The sequence below is a fragment of the Festucalex cinctus genome, chromosome 20, assembly GCF_051991245.1.
Source record: "Festucalex cinctus isolate MCC-2025b chromosome 20, RoL_Fcin_1.0, whole genome shotgun sequence".
Classification (NCBI taxonomy): domain Eukaryota; kingdom Metazoa; phylum Chordata; class Actinopteri; order Syngnathiformes; family Syngnathidae; genus Festucalex; species Festucalex cinctus.
This window is the reverse complement of record NC_135430.1, coordinates 15,289,555-15,310,265: the sequence shown is the minus strand read 5'-3', so window position 1 is coordinate 15,310,265 and position 20,711 is coordinate 15,289,555. Positions and strand designations below refer to the sequence as shown.

Below are 20,711 nucleotides of genomic sequence, written 5' to 3'. Positions count from 1 at the left end.
CCTTCAAAATGTTATACATCTGTCTTAATTGGTAGAATTTGTCCTCAAGCAACGAGCAGATATCAAGAAAACTGTGAGAAAATGTATTCATTGGCATCTCAGAAAACAAAACGCTTGAAGGTGAAAAGCTGCAGTACCTACTCTATTATTCACAACACACCTTCTCTCATAAACAATGCATAATTAGATTTGTCTGAATGGAGCATAAAATATGAAATACTCCTCTACGCCAACTGAATTACTTTTCAGAGACATCTTCACGGGAAAGAAAAACGCTCCAAAGCCAATGAGCTGATAAGATGTTACCTAAGAGCAGGAGGCTAGCTTCAAATGAGTGCAGTAACTGTATTATTGAATGTTTACATTTGTACACATCAGTCTATTTTATCAGACAAGCACATCTTCTCTGCCTGCAGTCTCTGGAGAGTCCCTCGGGATTCAGTGTGTTATCTAAGGGAAGCCGCTTCACACAGCACGTATGAAGCAGAGTGTGTCGGGCCAGCTTCAACGATGTGACGAGGAACTTTCCACAGGCAGCACTAATAAAACAAATGTAAGTCAGCAAGAGTGCAGATCACTACCAAGACTGAAAAAATGATTTGACAGTTACACGCTATTTCTGATTAGTTAAATGGCCGTAAAATTGGAGGCATATTGAGATCAAGAGGGGATGCAATTGAAATTCTGTCTATGTAGACAGTTTTCCTGTGACGTCACGCACCACTATGCTGGCGGTCGATGAATTGTTTTGTTCCCTTCGTCACTGGTGTTTTCCATTTATTGTTAGCATGAATACCTTTTCGATAAGTTGGTCAAAAATAAGCTGTATCAGAATTAATGTTTTATGTCATAATGGCTATAAAATAATCATTTGTATTTTATTATGTATTACGTTTTGGTCCAGATAAGTCTGTTTGAATGTTAGAATTTTTTATTTTTTAAATAATAATTTAATAGTAATATTAGTACTGAAAACTGCCATCATAGTCTACCGTTCATCCATATGTTGGACACTTTATTTTTTTAACACTATTCTTTTAGGGTTTTGTCTTCTTTTGTTTTTGTTTGTAAAATGACCTTATGAAATATCAGGTGACATTCAAGCCTAAACAGTGAATAGCATCTCCCATATTTCTTTATCATTTTTTTTTATCTTAATGTGTTATTATTATTATTATTATTATTATTATTATTATTATCATCATTATTGGCTTGCGTTAAAAATAGTGTGATGTGGTGGCTGCTGAGTGTCAGTTATTGTTCGGTTATATCAGCGAAAATAGGTTGTTATTATGCATGTTATTAGGCAGTAGCAGACACTGGTCTTTTTCAATTGAAGAAAATCAAGAAGTCATCAAATATAAACTGCCACCAATCACGTCTTCACCAAAATGTGTACGTGACAGCAATCACGACTTCGACTTGTGTAAAACTCATCCGCGCATCCAACTCCATCGCGGCAGCATTAACCATCAATTGTGGCAAATATGGCGTCAATTCTTTCAATCCATCCAATCCATTTCCCGAACCGTTTATTCATTAACGTGAAATAAAACGGCAAAGCAAATATATGGGTAAAAAGAGGACTTAATACCTTGATTTAGAGGAGAGCGTTTTACGCAGCACACCACAAACAAATACACATCCGCCATCGCAAAATCTGAACTAGTTCTCATGCAATTAACAGCTGTCATTTAACGGCTCCGGCAAAAAATAACCCCTCCGTTAATATAACTAATTTTTCACAGATTAGAAGGACTCTATGCCGTTTACTATTGCTTTTTGTACGTTTTCCTACAGCGTTTGTGTTTGAATATTGGTTAATTGAAAGAGTTTCCCGGAGGCAGATGCTAATTGATGTTGATGCTAATATGCATTAACTTCAGCATTAACTCTGGCGATGTTTTTAAAACTAAACCTAAATACACAATGAGAGTAATTCTTCTTGTTGTGCGTTTAGTTTTACCTTAAAGTCCAAGTAGGTTGTAACTAAACAGCTCAAAGGACGTTTAAAGCGCAGAATCACATCCCACGACGTGCACTTTCGTCCACCGTATCTGGACGGTGCATTCAGGGTACTTTCACAACGTCAGAAATTTGTAAACGCACCACACCGTTATAGAACAATCTTTTAGAAGTTTGGGGTAGTAATACAAAAACTAAGATATTGTCAAATGTGTAAATGGTAAGTTAAAAATATAGCAGGATGTAAAAAAAAAAAAAAAAAGTTTTTTTTATTAATTAGGAATACCTGCCATACCAAATTATAATGTATGATTATTTTATTATTATAACAAATATAGTGCCAGAAAATTACCTCTCCATGTCATATTTGATTCATTTTTGTATCTAATTTAAATGTTAAGATAGCGGAGTTATGTTAGGCTAATAATGGCAGTGGTGCAGTGAAAAAAAAAATACTGTACTTCAAAGGAATATTTCCGGCAAATAAACAGCTTACAGCAACTGCTAGCAATCTGTCAAACTTACTGCATGGTCAGGGAGGCGGGGAAGAACAAATATGAGCGAAAACAAAAAATGCAAACCTTACTGTCATAAATAAACAACTGGAAGCAGCACAAAGTAGTGCACAAGCAAATGCTGGTTGTGCCACAACAAAATGTGCACACACACAAAAAAAATAGTGTTACATTTTCATCAGGAAGGTGTGCGCTTGAGCAGAGCAACTATGCATACGGTGGTATGCTTCATTGAGTGCAGATTTTAAAAAGTTAATCAGATAACACGATTCATGGACAGTGAGCTGGGAAAAATCAGTAAACAGGGCGTCGTTGTTTACAGTCATATGAAAATATTGTACATAAGTACAATATTATTATTTAATTATCTTATCCTTACCAATGGAGTAGGCCTATATGCCACGGAAGAGGCGGGACGTGATTTTGTGTTTGTTTTGAATGAGCTCTATAAAGATGGAGAGTTAAGAATGGGACTACAAGAGAAAAGTAGATTGAAATAAATTCAATTTCCAGCGGCACTAAAACAGCCTCTTCCTTCTTCTTCAGATGGAGACAACAATAACATTGCCATTTATAGCACAATAATTCATACAGTTTAAACTGTTATTGTTGCACTTGTCTGCGTCCTTCATCTCGCTAAAACACAACAAATTATTGCTGGTGCACGTTCCTAAAAAGAAAACATATAAACAGTTGTTTTCATTTTAAATCTTATTAAATGTGTTGCTTTTTTTAGTTGAAGTGGGTGATGAACCTGGTGAGACAATCCATTTATCATAGTGGCGATCACGATTTAAGAAAATGTTTTATATAATAAGCAGGCACCAGATGTCTATTCAGTTGAACGGATGAGATGCATATCAGGCAGGTGCAACCCCAAAATCTGTCTAATGCGATCATGTGAGCAAATTGCTGTCACAAAACACAATGGAGACATGTTAGTGTTTTAAAACGACATCTCCAAATATCCCCACTGGGAGAATTAGGAGTCACAGACACTTTGTATTTAAGAGCAAAAAATATATAAAGTTTATAAAGAATAGTGTGTAAAGAGCTTTAAATCCCACCACTACATTTAATCATAAATCAGCCATCTGGAGTAGCAAACAAAAATGAGGCCGGAGAGTCAAGTCATCTCACTGCTGCTCTTTTTGATATCCGTCAGGCGGTGCTTTGTGTCCTCAATACGTATCCAGTTTCTGCTTATGTATTCCTTCATACAAGTCCAAGCTCCATAGCAACAAGCTGAAGCCTTTTTATGGCCGCTGTGCGTATTGTAGAGCGTAATGAAATCCGGTTTGTGTACGCTCGCTGCACGCCGCACAGCTGAAGGCACGTCCGGCGTCGCGTGAACCTTGACTAATGCCAATAAATGGTCATCAAATAGATTGCAGGGGTAAGGTTGTAAATTAGTACGGCTGCCTCAATATAGACTCTGCGGACATTTTATTAAACGCATTTCAAGTTGCAGTTGCAATATATCATATAGAAATGTGCTAGTATTCTATCTGTTGCATGTATTGAGGATGGAAGTGCAATTATAATGGTGCCTTTTGACTTATTTATGAAGCAAGATATGAATATGTGATGAAAAGATGTGTTGTTTTTCTCGCCAGGTGGGTTGGCAAGGGCACCACACAACCAAATGTCAATATGTCAATTCTTCTTATTGTCAAAAGATATTTAATCTGTGGAAATAAATTGGCAGGAGAAGCTGACATCCTATAATCTGTCAAGCTTTTTTTTTAAGATGTCATATCATATTTGATATTCGACAGTTTAAGCCAGCCTTTGTCTGCTCTCTAACCAGGAAATGAGAGGAGCAAAAGAAAAAGCTGATTAAAAAGAAAAAAAAAACTGTTAGTCTTTTATATTTAACATTGTGCGCCAATGGTGACCAAATCAAAACATCACGACTTTAACTGACTGAAGCTTGATTTTCCAGCCACTTTCATGACACTGAGTACAAACAGGGTCCACCTCCATATCACATCTTATCACACTTCCTTTGAGGGACTTCACCGTTTTTTTCCACTGCCACAGGCATGTTTGTCGTCTTTAAGTCGGGGGAAACAGCCCTGCTTCGTGTGCCTGAGCCACATTCTTTTTCCATCCATCCATCCATTTTGTACTTGCATATCTTGGTCAAGCTGAACTGGAGCCTTTTCTAGTTGACTTCGGTGGCAGGTTGGGTATACCCTGGACTGATCACCAATCAATTGCAGAGCACGTGCTACTAAATAACGCGATTCTTCGTGATTCACAATTGAGAGTTAAAATTTCTAGCATTATCCGTTTGTTAATGCAGTTTTAGATTCACACAATTGAGAATCAATCAGGCACTTCAACAGTGTTTTTTTTTTCTCCCAAATGTGCCGTCCAATTAAATCAATAGTACGAACTGAAAGCCTTTTTCAACTCTCATCCACTCTCTACTTGTCATAGCACTCCCATACAACACGTATATAGAAAAATCACATATCTTTTTTTTTTTTTACATCAACAAGCATCAAACTGTTCAACATATACAGTATGTCAAGTGCACCAGCTGTACTTTCAATAATATACAATTCTCCATGCTTCCCAGTTTTCCAAATGTAAAGACAATCCAGAGACGAGAGCCCCCACACACATACACACACACTCTTCCCAACATGCTACCTCCCCCACATTGCCAATAAATGTTTCCAACGCCATTTTCCATGAAATCCTAGTTTTAACCCCAGTGACCCCCACATATACGCAAAGCAGGAACCCCATCCCCCGCTAGTAGAGGGAATTGAATTACGTCTGCTGTGTGATATGAATATACAGATCATGCTATTAGAGCTGATTCGCCTTACACCGCTGTAAACAACAACCACGATAACAAAACTAAATAGGCTGAATTTTTGACCGAGCTATAATTGTTAGAGATTTAATTTAATTATAGGTATCCAATGAAGTGACCATTGATGATCATGTCATCAGTACAATTTATGTTATACGCATAAGTCTTACTCCATCCCAATCATTCCTCATGACACAAATAAGGGAATTCCCACTTCCAGTATTGACAACAGTCATCCATCACTTCGCTTTGTACATAAACGTCCCAACTGACCCCCATGGAGTCAATAATCTGCTGAAGTGCACCATGAGGCTTTGGCTGTATTCATGCTCTTCGTACTATAGGACGAGCTTAGTGTGTTGGTATCAGCAATGTGCACCTGATTTGGAACAGTGAACTTGACTGAAGAATGTTATAGACACATGAGCATGAATATAAGTTTGGTTTCATCTTAACATTTACTTTTGAGCAAAGAAAAATGGGGGCAATCTGATATTATCACTGGATAATTTTCAGAGTCATTTGGCATAAGAGCCTCCCTGTGACTATGCTGAAAATAGCATTTATGATTATGGTGGTTGGCCTATATTGATTGTCTTGAATGGTTCACGTTCACTCCCAGCCATTTTCACTTAAGCAACCCCCTTCGCTCCCGGCTCTCTCACACCTGAGTCTCTTCATTCATCAGGAAAAAATATATTTCTATCTGTTTCCGTTTGGCAGAAAATAGCATTAGAATATAGCTCAGTTTTATTATTATTCACAAATCTGTTTAAAACTGTAGGGAAAACAGCTTGTTGCAACATAGACCTGGTTGATCTCTTATACTCCGCTGCTACCTGCTGGCCATTTTTGTAATAACTACCATTGCTTCAACCGATCTCTTCAGTTCAGAGGCTGCAGAAAAGCCTTCTGTATGCTCTTGCATTAAAAAAAAAATGTTTAAATACATCTTTGGGACACTGGTAATATTTAAAATAGAACGTATTTATACGTTTTTGGGAGCAAATGAGTTAATCAAATTGAATCTTTCATTCTGTGTAACATGATATTCATTAAAAGGCACACATCACCTAAATTTCTCCTAATAAAATTCTATAGCACTATAGTGATCTTTAGAGGTTGACCGTGGCGCTGGATTGTTGCCTTGGCGATGGAATGGAAGTTCAGTACGCTGCGTGTACGTGCATTCGCGCACCAGTGCAATACTACATAATCTTATCTCCGCCAATAACTACATGCAAGTCACTGTGCATACAGCAGCACATGCACATGCATGACATTGAGGTGACACTGCGGAACAAACCAAACCAGTGTGACTGAACTAAGCTGCACTGGAATAGTAAACCGCGATGCCTTGAGTTGACATGGCATGCATGGCTGCAGTAATGTGCTGTTTGCATTCTGGTGCAATACTTCTGAGGCGAAAGCTGCTAAAACGCTACGATTGCAGTAACAGTGTATTGTTATCAATACAAGTATGTGCAACATTACTCAACATTACTACTTGCCTGCGAGTACCACACTGATGAGCAATTCAATGTAAATGTAAGTAAGGATTTTCGTGCATTCTCAATCATACATTTTAATAGTAGAAGTCTATATAAAAACTTTACAGAAATTAAAAAATGCTTGAGTAAAATAAATAAATTCCAAATTATAGCCATATCAGAGACATGGCTTGATAATGAGAAAATAAGCGATATAGAAATGGAAGGATATGAATTGTTTACAATGAATAGGGAAAACAGAAGGGGAGGAGGAGTTGCAATATATGTTGATAAGGTTTTCAAATGTAGTAAAATTGAACATCTAACTACTACTGTGGATAATGTAATGGAATGTGTAACTATTGAAGTTCATATAAAAAATATGTCAAACGTAATTATAAGTTGTATATATAGGACACCAGGATCATGTCTTGATACATTTAACGATAAGTTAACAGATATCCTTAGTTATACAAATGATAAAAAATTGCGAATATTGTGTGGTGATTTTAACATTGATTTATTAAATCCTAATGGACATCAGAAAACAACTGATTTTATAAATATGATGTATAGTAATAGTTTATTTCCTGTTATTATAAAACCTAGTAGAATAACAATCGATACAGCTACACTAATTGATAATATATTCACAAATAAAATTGACCTTAAAATAGAAAGTGGACTCCTTATTAACGATATAAGTGATCACCTCCCGATCTTTGCAATTTTTTATGATTATTTTGATAAAAAAATGAAGCCGATTACTTACACATTTGAAACTAGAGCAAGAACAACACGCTCCATGGCTGCCTTTAAGTTGGATTTAGAGAAACACAACTGGTCTGAGGTTTATTCAAATAACGATCCTGATATTGCATATAGTGAATTTCAGTCAACCATTATTTCTCTATATAATAAACATTGTCCATTAATTAAGATTACAAGAAAGTATAAAGGTCCAAATAAGACATGGATGACGAAGGGGATACAGAATGCATGTAAAAAGAAAAATAATTTATATAAAAGATTTATTAAATTGAGAACTGTGGAAGCTGAAACAAAGTACAAGATCTATAAAAATAAATTAGCAAATATTATTCGAATAAGAAAGAAAGATTATTACTATGAATTATTAGAACAGAATAAAAGCAATACACAAGAAATATGGAAAACACTAAATCATGTAATTAAAAAAAGTTCTAAAAAAACAAATTTTCCACAATATTTTATAAAAGATAACGATATGGTAATTGATGAAATTTCTGACATAGCTAATAATTTTAATGAATATTTAGTTAACGTGGGCAGCAACTTGGCAAACAAAATCCCAGAGCCAAGAAACAAACGTGAAATAGATAAGAACATTGTAAATAATTCATCCACAATGTTTCTTAATGATGTGAATGATATAGAAGTATTAAATGTTGTGAAAACATTAAAAAATAAAAAGTCTACTGACTGTCTTAACATTGATATGACATTAGTAAAAAGTATTATAGAATATATTGTACAACCTTTTACATATATTTGTAATTTATCATTTAAAACTGGTATATTTCCATCAAAAATGAAGATAGCCAAAGTCATTCCTGTTCATAAAAGTGGAGAAAGACACACGTTTAATAACTACAGACCAATATCATTGTTGCCACAGTTCTCAAAAATTCTAGAAAAATTATTTTCATATAGATTGGATAATTTTATTGAGAAACATAAGCTCTTAAGTGAAACCCAATATGGGTTTAGAGAAAAACGGACCACCTCAATGGCAGTCATGGAGCTTGTAGAAGCAATATCTACCGAAATAGATAATAAAAAATTTACTGTTGGGATTTTTATGGATTTAAAAAAAGCTTTTGATACTATAGATCATTCTATATTAATGAATAAATTAAAGAAATATGGAATAAGAGGTTTAGCTTATAAGTGGATGAAAAGTTATTTGGAAAATAGATATCAGTATGTGCAGTTTAATAATGTACAATCAGAACACATGAAGATCACTCATGGAGTTCCCCAAGGGTCTGTGCTCGGCCCTAAATTATTTATACTGTATATAAACGATATTTGCTGTGTCTCAAAAACATTGAAAAGTGTTTTATTTGCTGATGATACAACTTTCTATTGTTCAGGAGAAAACCTGAAGCAGCTTCTGACTACTGTGGAGTATGAATTGAATATATTAAAAAAATGGTTTGATGTAAATAAATTATCATTGAATTTAAATAAAACCAAGTTCATAGTTTTTGGCACTAGACAAATCACTCATCAAGTCAAAATTATGGTGAATTCAATTGAAATAGAAAGGGTGAATGAAAATAAATTCCTTGGAATTATTATCGATGATAAATTATGTTGGAAGCCACACATAGAAACTGTTAAAAGGAAAATGTCAAAAATCATAGGGATACTCTATAAAAGTAAGGATGTTTTAAACATGAAATCATTATATATATTATATAGTTCATTATTATTACCATATTTGACCTATTGTGTGGAATTATGGGGAATGGCATATAAAACAAATACTAACACCGTTTTCAAATTGCAAAAGAAAGCTATAAGAATTATTAATGGATCAAAGTATACAGAGCCAACACATCCACTATTTATTAAATTAAATGCAATGAAATTTTATGACTTGGTGGATTTTAAAATAGCACAAATAATGTATAAAGTTTATAACAATTTACTCTGCCACAGTACTCAGAAGTTATTTGAAATTAGACACAGTCCTTATGATATAAGGGGTACAAGTGTGTACAAAAAACCCAAAACAAGAACAAATATTAAGCAAAGGTGTGTATCTGTAAAAGGTGTTGATCTGTGGAATCATTTGGAAATTGCGCTGAAAAATTGTGACTCAATGCTGGAGTTTAAAAAAATGTTTAAAAGTAAAGTTCAAAAAAATTATCTATGTCAGACCAGTATATGAAAAATGTACATGTGAGTATGTGTAAATGATCTAGATAGGTATTATGGTATATGTTTAGTAGATTTATGTATATATGTTTTTGGTAAATGTGAATATGTTAAGTGCACTTGTGTATATGTATATATATATATATAACTTGGGTTATATATATCATTTATTATTTTATTATTATTATTAGTATTTTTAATAATCAGTAAATGAAAATTGTATTAATAATGAAATAAGTTTAAATATATTTAGTAAAAGGGGTAGGACTAGATAAGTTTTTAACTTCTTCCTACTCCCTTTTGAACATGTAAGTTATGATTAATTGAATGATTATGTTATTGGGATTTTCTTCTATTTTGATTGTTGTTGTTTTTTGTTTTATCTCTGCTGTTCATTTGTTTATATGTTCAAAAAAATAATAAAAGGAAAAAAAAAAAAAAAAAAAAAAAAATGAAAAGGTTATGGAGATGCACATGCTTTGAAAGATGAGACAGACGATAAAATACATTAGCTGATTGCTTTCACAATTTACAACATAATAAATAATTAATGTCATGTGTTTATAGTCAACAATTTTATGATTAAATATGAGGTCTAACTACTGCCTGTTGCACTTTTCTAACTGAGCTGCCATGAAGCAACTACTTTTATTGGTCACAATTCTGCTCTGTTTTGTCGTAAATTAAATAACACTGCTAAACTATGGTTTCATTAAAGAAAAAAAATGTATGTGACCCCACTCGTCCACCAAAATCCACCAATTTATATTCGTCTCGGGGGGGGGGCATTTTGCCACTTGCTGTCAACTGAAAATGACATCACAGTTGCTCAACTCAACTCAACTTTATTTATAAAGTGCTTTATAGTTAATGACCAATCACAGCTCAGCTTCAGAAAACAGGTGAGCCGTGATTGGTCATCACAGTTGTTTTCAATGTCATCAGTGGACAAACATGAGCTCCATAACAGAGAACTAAACACCAATGTGAAGTTGTATCATCCCTAACCCCTTTAAAAAAAAAAAAAAAAAAAGTTTTAGAATAAGCATTTGTGTCATTTATCATTCAAGCCAATGCTGACTTATTTTATTTTTTTTACATCTTCATCATCACAGTTAGCTTAACACTCAGAAAAACTACATGTGCAGTTTATAAAGGTTTTACTTGTTTTTTCATTTCCTATGAAAATGTTTGACCTGACAATCCACTGTACTGTACGAGAAACTAACTTTTTTTCTATCCAAATTAGCAATATAGCTGCAAATTTATGTACCGGTGCTTGTTTTCCTGACCCCGTATAACCCGACATCTCTATAAGAAACCAAAGGAATGGAAACATTCACTATCATCAAACATCTGCCGCTCATTTTCTAACGTTTGTCTGTGAAATTGACTTGCGAGCATGGCAGGCTTTGAAGCCCGCCGTGCACAGTGCTCACTGTGTGAGAAGTTTTCGAAGTCTTTGGCGTCACTGATTTTCGGTGTCGGCTTGATTAAATATACATCGGGACCATTTATTATGTATAATGCTGTTCTCAAAGTGTACAAAAGTAATGTGCGGCTACAGTATTTTTACAAGGTGGTGAAGGCTAACGCATTTGATAATTCATAAGTTTTTAAATGAAGCCATCATGCCATCTTTTTGTTGCTTAGGAATGTGTTGATATTGTAATACAGTATAACACACCTCTGTGTACTTTTGCAACTCTGTTTGATGCTCGTTAGAATTAGACCACACTCATGCTGGGGTGCCGTTTTCTTCTCGCTTTCACTTTCCAAAAATGAAGATCAAACCTTGGAAGGCGGCTCTGCACAGGCAAAGTACAATAGTTTTTTGGTTTTTTTGCCTCTCAGTGTGAAGAGAGGCGGCTTTTCTCTTCATTGTGTCTGACATGTCGCTGCTTTGGGCTGAGCTTTATTGAGGGCATGTTTAGTTTCATTTCCTTCCTCTATTCTGTTTCCTGATTTTTCTGTGCTGCCGCTGGTCTATGTGGGAGATGTGTTCATCTGTTGTAATAGTTGCAACAATGTTCTATAATCTTGTGGGGGGGTTGTTGTTTTTTTGGACAAAAAGATAACAGCAACCTCCCAAGCACAGGAATTGGGAAAAACTTCCAAGTTGAGACTTTCAGTTGATTCGGAACTTATACTTAAAACAACTTGAGATGAATTTGAACTCTTGACTCTTTCTGTTAAAAGTCAAATGTGGCAGTTAGCGTGGTTGTCTAGACGTTATAATTGAATAAATACAACCTTGTAAAACAATGATCAAAGAGTGTTATTTTTCTTCTGGAGGCTAATTTGATTGACTTTGTTGTAAATGTTTATGACATACCTTGTAAAAAAACAAAAAAAACAAACATGATTTTATACATCCTTGCATTCATATACACAACCTGTGGCTCATCAGTTCAGGTGCATTTTCACCACAACTAGTTTCCTGAGCGGAAAAACACATCCTGGCTAACTTCATGTCATAATCTAATGACTCTTTGCAAACAAGCTGCCTGCTGACTCTTTATTGTTGTAGCGAGTGTTGCAGAATGAGAAGAAACTTATCCCAATGGCAAACTCAAACCTTATGATGTTTTAATTACGGAGCCAACACAAGCACAGTTGAGGCGAGCCCCTTCGGGGTTCTGTTGCATCTTTGGATATATGAGTCTATAGGGGGACCCAGACACTCTCTTTGTAGGCCGGTCCCATCACTGCCTTTGTCTTTCCATCTTGAAGGTCCCATGGGTAAGGATGCAGTGTGTTGTTATTGGCCAACCACAAAATAGCTGCCAGGGGCCCTCATGAATTATGCCCCGAAAAGGGGAATTCAGCTCCTCCCTCAATTATGTAAACGTAGCTTAGGGAGGAGAGGGAAATGACACAAATTTTCAACTAAATACAGATGACCAAAGTCAGTCAAAAAAAAAAAAAATTGACAATATGTTCAGCCCCACTAGTCTAAATATGGTATTCTGGTTAATATTGCATTAGTGGAATATGAGTTAAGCAGCAAAATCCAGACGGCTGCCATTTTGCCACTTACTATCAACTGAAGATGACCTCAATGTTGCCCAGGTCTCATATATCAACCAATCACAGCACAGCTTCAGAAAACAGGTGCGCTCTGATTGGTTGTTGCCTGAGCCCTGAGCAACATTGTCATCTTCAGTCGACAGCAAGTGGCAAAATGGCCGCCCCCTGAAATTTTGCTTCATAACTCCTATTCCAAAAAATTTAATATTAATCAGATTGTCATGTTTAGACTAGTGATGTCACCCATAACATTATTGTCAAGAAACGTTTAAAGTTGTCTTCCACTTTAAGGAGCACAAGATAAACTGTTACATGAAATAATAAATGCACTATGTCATTTCCAGCCATGTTACCACACTGTCACTCTGCATGTAGCATCACTACTGGCTCCCAGTGTGTGTAAGCCATTCAACCATGCATAAAGCAAACTCTGCCTATAAATAACCCAATCATAGTCAGGTCATGCACTGTGCATAAATACAGTTCTTTTACAGCATTATGTCACAGTACTCACTCACATTGATGTCTACCTCTAATTAGTACTATTACCTGCAAGCTTAACTTCTTGCAGTAAATGCTTCTCCTCTTACAACCTCAATCAAGTTTTGCCTGGGTAAAAAGATCCTTCCATGGTCATTTCCATCGCCATTGATACCATTACAATTGCAAATGCTGATTTAAATTGTCCACTTGACCTGCTGGAGTTGACAAGTGGATAGCTTTTTCGATTGTGAGAGACCTAACTGCGTATTATATTGACCCGGCTATTGAGGCATTGTGTTTGGAGAGCTTTTTCCAGGAAACGAGCCTAATACCACTCTCCATCCACGTGGCGCGACATCAATACAAATGATATTTTCTATTTCAAATGGTTGTTACTGTGTCTAACTAAAGTATCACTGCAGGCTTAGGAGGTGAGTTTTGCCGTCACTGTGCGTGGTCACCGAATCCAACACTCAATATTAATTTGGCCCGCTGTGCAGCTATTGAAGTAGATGCTATCTGACAAATACAAACCATGTGGCCACAACTGCCTATGGTTCCAACTACTGTAGGAAGTGAATTGACATCTCTAACAGTGACACCGATTTACTAGAACTCCAAGATGTGGCGGCCTTCACAGTGCAGATATGCGTTGTGTTTCAAGTAAAGAGTCAAATCACAAACTAAAATTACACCAAGAGCTTGTTTTCTTCATTATGACTAAGCTAGCAGAAAGATGGCGGTGAAACATGTCAGCCAACTCATGTAAATAGCAATAACTAGACCTAAGATTATATATTTAAAAAAAATATATACATTGTTGTGATAGAACATTTTTTTGCCTATTAGTAAATTAATAGTGAGTTTTAAAAGGAATGAACATTGAAAAATCAAAACTTTCTACACACTGTCCCTTTAACCCTTGATAACTGTCAATTTTGTAGAGGAAAAAAATAAAAATAAAAATCACATTCACACTTTGCCTTATCTCCCATACACGTATAAGGAACATTTTAATGTGACTGTTCAAAGATAAATACGATAAAGTAACCAATTGGAGCCAAGTCGTTAACAGATTTCTGGGATTATTGTATGTGATGTGTTTGAATTCTCACCTAAATTTGGCACCAAATATGGTTCACAGATTTAAAATTGACCTCTGCCCGAACAAATATGTGTGTGTGTGTATATATATATATATTTAAAAAATAAATCAAAATAAATCAAATGCTAAACGGGATTGTATATCCTACTGCACCAGGCGCTCATACAGCAACCTGTCGCGCTTTTGTGGGGGTAAAATGTTGACTATTATGTGATAATCAGTTCTTTCATGTAATTAGTATTAAGGCACCCAAATTAGACCCAAAGTTAAGATTTACTTGAAGCAAATGTCCAATTCGTTAATTATATCGTCCCGAATTACTTAACTACTCTCTTATACATATGTGGATTGATAAATGTGTTGTTATAAGCGTGTTTGTTCTCTAAGTGGTCAAGGGACCCTTAAAGTGACGTCATTGTTCAAGAAGTCTGGCGTTGGCCCCACGATGCAGTTTGACAGCGTAGCGGACGCGCTATTCTCCAATCTTACCTGTGACATTTGAGGTCGCAGGTTGATCTCCTTTAGGTTGATAGAGTGGGGTCTGAGGTTGTTGAGGAGGTGGCAGAGAAGCACTCCATCCCGGAGGGTTTGGGCCAAGTCGAATACCTGCGCCGTCTCCCACGTAACCCGATGGTTTGCCGGAAGCACCTTGCAGTTGATCAGCCACAGCGCACATTGCCTCCAATACTCCATCATTACTACTCGCGCTTGAGCCGACAGGAATGGACGAATTTCGGGTATCTGACAAGTGGGCTATAAGCTTGGGTATAGTGCGCTTTAGAGCGTGTCCATGTTGCAATCGGCTGAAAATGGAGCAGGAGCACAGTCGCGGATCGACGGGCTGCAGTCGATGTGAGGATGACAGCCTTGTGTGCTCGTATGACTGGATGAAGTGCGCCCACTCGTGCACTCTCTCTCTCTCTCTCTCTCTCTTCCCTCCCCCTCATCCTCTTCCGCTTGACACTGCATTACATTGCAGACAGAACTATGGCAGATTTCTGCATGTAGTATTACCCTTATAATTTCTCCTTCCCCCAATATTTGTACCCGTATTAGCAAAAAGAACAATATCCACAAAATACAATACTGTATAAGTAGATTTCTCAGGCGTCAGTGTGTCATTCCAAAATTGGTGGAATTTTCCTGAGACAAATGTTATCTACTCGGGGTGTTAAAAAAAAAAAATCGATTCGGCAATATATCGCGATACATCGCACAATTCTCGAATCGATTCAATAGGCGGCTGAATCGATTTTTAAACTTCCATTTTTAATGGAAAAATATTCAACAAAACGTCTTACTTCGGGTTAGGATTCACACCTTGAGCATGGAAGAATGTTATATAAACGGAACATTAAGCCTTAATATTTTATTTTAATGCTGTTCAAACATGAAACAGATTACAACCTGTATAAGACTGAAATTTCAGATAAATAATACATCTTCATACAAATCTTACATTCTACAAGTTTACTGATTAGTATTTCAAAATTTGAATGAAAAAAAATCGCAACAATCGACTTATAAATTTGTATCGGGATTAATTGGTATCGAATAGTGACCTGTGAATCGTGATGCGAATCGAATCGACAGGTACTAGGCAATTCACACCCCTATTATCTACTATAAGTGATGGTTCGATGTGGTTTAAAATCCCAAATCGGTCCAGCACCCCTTAAAAAAAATGCCTTCATATTCAACCAACCTAGGTATCGATGTATAACATTCATCCATAGAGGGGTGAAAAAAAGCTACATGACTCATCCATCCATCCATCCATCCATTTTCTTAACAGCTTGCTCCTCACAAGGGTCGCAGGGGTGCTGGAGCCTATCCCAGCTGGCTATCGGGCAGTAGGCAGGGTACACCCTGAACTGGTTGGCAGCCAATCGCAGGGCATGACTCAGGATAAATATGGTGGGGGGTTTTTTTTTATGTTACTTTCTTTGTTTCAGCCAAGTGTGTCCCTTGAAGCCACTCATCTTATCAGAAAGACTTGTTTAAAATTCAATTTTTTTTTTTTTTTTTTTTTTTTTTTTTTTTTTTTTTTTTTTTTTTTTTTTTTTTTTTTAGAATTGACAATTGCAAGGTTAGGGCACAAGTCTAACTCGGTGAAATGATGCTCTCTGCTCACTGAAAAAAAAATTGACTTTATAATTTGTTTTTGTGGAATATTTTGATTTCAAAATGTACTGAAATGTTTGACTACTACAACAATCGCTCACAACAGGCAAAAGCAATACATACTGTTTATCTTAGATTTGCATTGACTGCGTTAGCTTTCGGAATTTTCAATTAAGTTTGTTCTTGACCAGTTAAATACATCAGCTAACACATGGAAAGCATTGATTTGCAACCACATATTTGAACTTCCTATTTATTATTATTATTTTTTAATATTACAGGTTCCAATAGTTAACAACGCAACTGTCTTTTGAATGGCATTGAATCTAATGTTAAGCTTTGGATCAAAATACTAAAACCTTGTTTTTCGCATGCTGTGACGTTCTACAACACTGCACAATCCAACCATAACATCAAATAATAAAATAATACAGATGTTGTGTTTTCACTTTCTAATACCTAATTCAATGAGCTAATGATCAGTACAATTTTCTGGATGCAAAATATTTTTCAGCTTGTTAGCCATTTATGCCAAAGTATTATACTGAGCACAGATTCTGAGTGGCTGCTTTCTATTTCTTTCTTTCCTGATTAAATACACCATCTCACAAATTGTCACTGCCTCCATATGCATTATGTCTTGTGACAATGAAACCCTTTTTAGGCCTCCTTCCCCATCTACTACACCCAACCAGTGTCAATGAACAGTCTGACGACACTATTTGCTACGTGAGGGAACACTGCGGCTCCTGTTTACGGCATCGTACGATGACAAAAAGGTCATTCAAAATTTGTCTACTACCAAGCTAATTATTATGCCTATTAACGTTGATTAAACTGATACAGTGAAGAACCCTTTCGGTAGATATTAATATCTGATTGATGATGTGTTAAACCTGGAAATACTGTACAGAGACCTATATGATTCTGCCAAAAGTTTGTAATATTTAAGTGGAATAAGTGTGTGTGTTTTTTTTTGTAGATAGAGAATGGTTCATTGTATGGTGCTTTATTATTATTATTATTATTATTGTTGTTGTTGTTGTTATTTTTGTAATTTTTATTATTATTGTTGTTGTTGTTATTTACATAAGCCACTGAATCTAGATGAGTACATCTAATTAGATTTTAAAATTAGACCCCATTGTATTGCATGCCCTGGTTGTAAACTCGCATGAAACTGTTGACTTCAGAACATAGAATGTGAAGGATGTCCCCTTCCTGTTAAGAGGAGGCGCATACAAGCTGTCCAAGTGAGATTGTATTGATCCTTCTTTGTATTCACACAAAAGAAAAGAGCACCTTATTGTTAAACAGGGAGATTGGTGCTTGAATATGAAAGAAAAATAGTGCAAAACAGATCAATTAAAACTGGAGCTGCTAATTACATTAACTGAGGTATAAGTGGTTTTAAATGAAAGCAAGAGAAGAGAACTAAAACTGTTACTTGAACTTTGCAGAAAGAAAAGCACCTAAACAAGAAACTGTGATCAAAAGTGCACCATGCAGAATGTGTGACAATGAATCCCCCGAAACGCATTTATAAACAGCAGCTGAGCACACACAGGCTTGTGGAAACAATGCATGTGCAGATTAGCCTATAGATTATGTTGTTGCAAACACATCCATGAGATAGAACTCCTCATCCTTGCTCTATTTCCTTGCTTTCACATAAGACCTGCCTTTCTATTTATGCAGAAATGTTGATGGAACTCAGTGCTTTAACTGTTCAAATGGAGAACTGATTGAAACAATTCTTGGTTAACTCTCAGTCATCCGACGCCATCTTCCATCGGATGCCATGGCTGGCATAGCGCAGATGACAGGAGAGGTGACAGGCGACCGGATGCTGATGTACTGCTTAACACCGTTCTCCTGTTACAGCTTCCTCTACCACAATGGAAGAGGAGCCATCCAGAAGGAGAATTCTCAGCATTCATTGGATTAATGCAGGACAGGGAGTGAAAGGTAACACAGTACTCCAAGTGCAATTTAACCTTGGTCTTTGTTTTGTTGTTGTTGTTGTTGTTTTTTAGGCTTTAGTCAAGTAAGTGAAAGTAAAATTCAGGTTATAATCCAGTAGGATAACAATGTTGTTGTAGACTAGAATTAGAAAGTAAAGATAACATGAGACCACCAAGTACAATTTGATTATAACCGGTCAAATCCGTAGTATGGCACCACGCCACATGGTGGCGCCTCTTTGTTTTTTGTTATTCCTGTCACGTCAGGGGTGTGGCGGTGGACCCAAATGCAGGGAAGCAGGGCGAGGGGGCAAATAATGTGGTAAAAAAAAAAAGGAGCTACAAACTAAGAATTCAAAACAACAAAGTCCAACAGGGTAAAACGAGACAAGGCGTGGAACAGAACCGGCAGCATGACGGGAGGAAAATGACAATGAATCGACACAAACAAAGGGGAGACAAGAGACTAAATACACATACACTAATTGACACAACGAGACACAGCTGGGCAAGACACAAAATGGCAGAGGGTTCTGACAGGTTGACATATAAGATGCAAATATGCGTGTGCAGTAAATTTTATTGTACCAATTTTAGTGGCCTAGACTCTAATAATTATGTATCAATGATTTCAAATTATTTCACATTATCTTTCTTTCGTTGTGATTCATGTATAAATACTAAAGTTGCACTGTTAAGTATAGAGACAGTAGATACATAAAACTATACAGTAGTACCGATGGTTGAAAATTGCTAACATTGCTCATAAAGTTGGAATCATTTTATTTTCAAATACAATCCTCTGTTTATTCATATTTAAATGAATCAGTAATCACGTTTGACTGCATGCAATAACTACATTTGAGAAGATGAGCACCTAATCTGTCATTGTAAATGTATTAAATCACTTTAATATAATACAAAGCAAAATTAGCAATTGTAAAAAATAACCATTTCTGACACTTGGCTTTCATCACTGTGATAACAAAGTTCATAATATTCCGCTAAATGTGACTACTTTACAGGTTTTGGGCATTATTTGCCCCTCTCCCACCCATTCAGCCAGATGCTGGTTGCTCCAAAATGTCTCCATCCCCCATGCACGTGGTCACACCTCCTGCTTGTCATTGATAGATGTCCAGCCTGTTCTTTGTGTGACTTGATCTGGAGACAGTGGTGGATGTATTTATGTATTCCCGGCATTGAGGCGCAAGCTATCGCCCTCTCTCCATTTCCTGTTGGTTGTTTAGTTTAAAGTGCTGTGGTTTTAAACAGCATATAGTCTCTGTATTTTTTTTTAAACTAAAAAAAAAACAAACTGTCTTTGTATATATTAGCATTGCAAGCTACACAACTTGTAATAGAAAACAGCTGACAGGTTTTCAGTGACTGTATTTGAGCTTGTGTTCATTGTTGTTAATCGGAATTGATTGGGTGAGTCTATTTTGTTTGCTGAAAGGGCCATAAGAGAAATTAATGGCCTGGGATCCCCAAGAGAGATCTGGGACAAATGGAGCCATGCAGGGTCTCGTCTGAGTGGAATCGCCAATGGGGATCAGCTGGGAAAGCATCAGGATGGAGGCAATGGAGTGGAAGATATCGAGAGAGAGTGAACATGATTGGCTTCTCGTCACCCTCCCACGGCCCGATGAAAGCTACTTCAATATGCCAACATTTCTATCTGAAGGATTTAAAAATTGATGACATAAAAGAAATACTCCGATATATTTGATCAACGTAACCTGAACTTACCACATCCTCCATTTTGCTATTGGAGCTTATTATCAGGGTCCAGTGGTACCCGCCCCCTAATATAGAGGGGGCGGAACAGACAATATTTCAAAACACGTCAAGTGGCTTACAACAAGGTCACAAAGAGACTCCAAGGTAAGAATAAACATGAGTGCATTAATCTTTTATAATGATGCATCACTCCTCTTGGTAGTCATGAACATACTGTAGACTGTACTGAACATGCATATTGAGAGAGTCATGTTTTCTTTTGACATAAATTTTAATTATCATAATTCTTCGTGGCGCGTCATTCTAATTCCAAAAGATTATCGTTCACTTAAATGTTTTAATAGCAAGTGAAATGTTGCTGTATTTCACTTGTCATTCTCCAACTGTGTTGAAAGCAGATGGCCTTGAGTGTGCAAGATAGAGCCATTGGGGCCATTGTAGGGGCAGCAGTAGCAGATGCAGCAGGTAAAATAAGACATGGTAATTTCGCTAGCATGGAATTACTGTTCGTTATTACGAAATGCAGAATTTTCATGG

At 36.3% G+C, this 20,711-nt stretch overlaps 2 protein-coding genes across 13 annotated transcripts in view; one reads left to right on the top strand and one right to left on the bottom strand.

Annotated features, from left to right (window-relative positions):
• vav3a (vav 3 guanine nucleotide exchange factor a) overlaps window positions 1-15,216 on the bottom strand; it is a 71,266-nt gene extending 56,050 nt beyond the window's left edge. For both annotated transcript variants that reach the window (XM_077508557.1, XM_077508558.1), the window contains exon 1: window positions 14,833-15,216. In XM_077508557.1, coding sequence (XP_077364683.1) covers window positions 14,833-15,039 — 207 coding nt within the window. In that variant the 5' untranslated portion in view covers window positions 15,040-15,216. The remainder of the gene's footprint in view (window positions 1-14,832) is intronic.
• LOC144009080 (crystallin J1A-like) overlaps window positions 1-20,711 on the top strand; it is a 55,556-nt gene that overhangs the window by 27,995 nt on the left and 6,850 nt on the right. For 2 of the 11 annotated variants that reach the window (XM_077508562.1, XM_077508561.1), the window contains 4 exons: window positions 60-120; window positions 417-553; window positions 18,352-18,435; window positions 19,457-20,639. In XM_077508562.1, the coding sequence (XP_077364688.1) occupies window positions 20,573-20,639 (67 nt within the window). In that variant the 5' untranslated portion in view covers window positions 60-120; window positions 417-553; window positions 18,352-18,435; window positions 19,457-20,572. The remainder of the gene's footprint in view (window positions 1-59; window positions 121-416; window positions 554-18,351; window positions 18,436-19,456; window positions 20,640-20,711) is intronic. The other 9 variants (XM_077508568.1, XM_077508564.1, XM_077508569.1 and 6 more) reach the window with 7 other exon arrangements.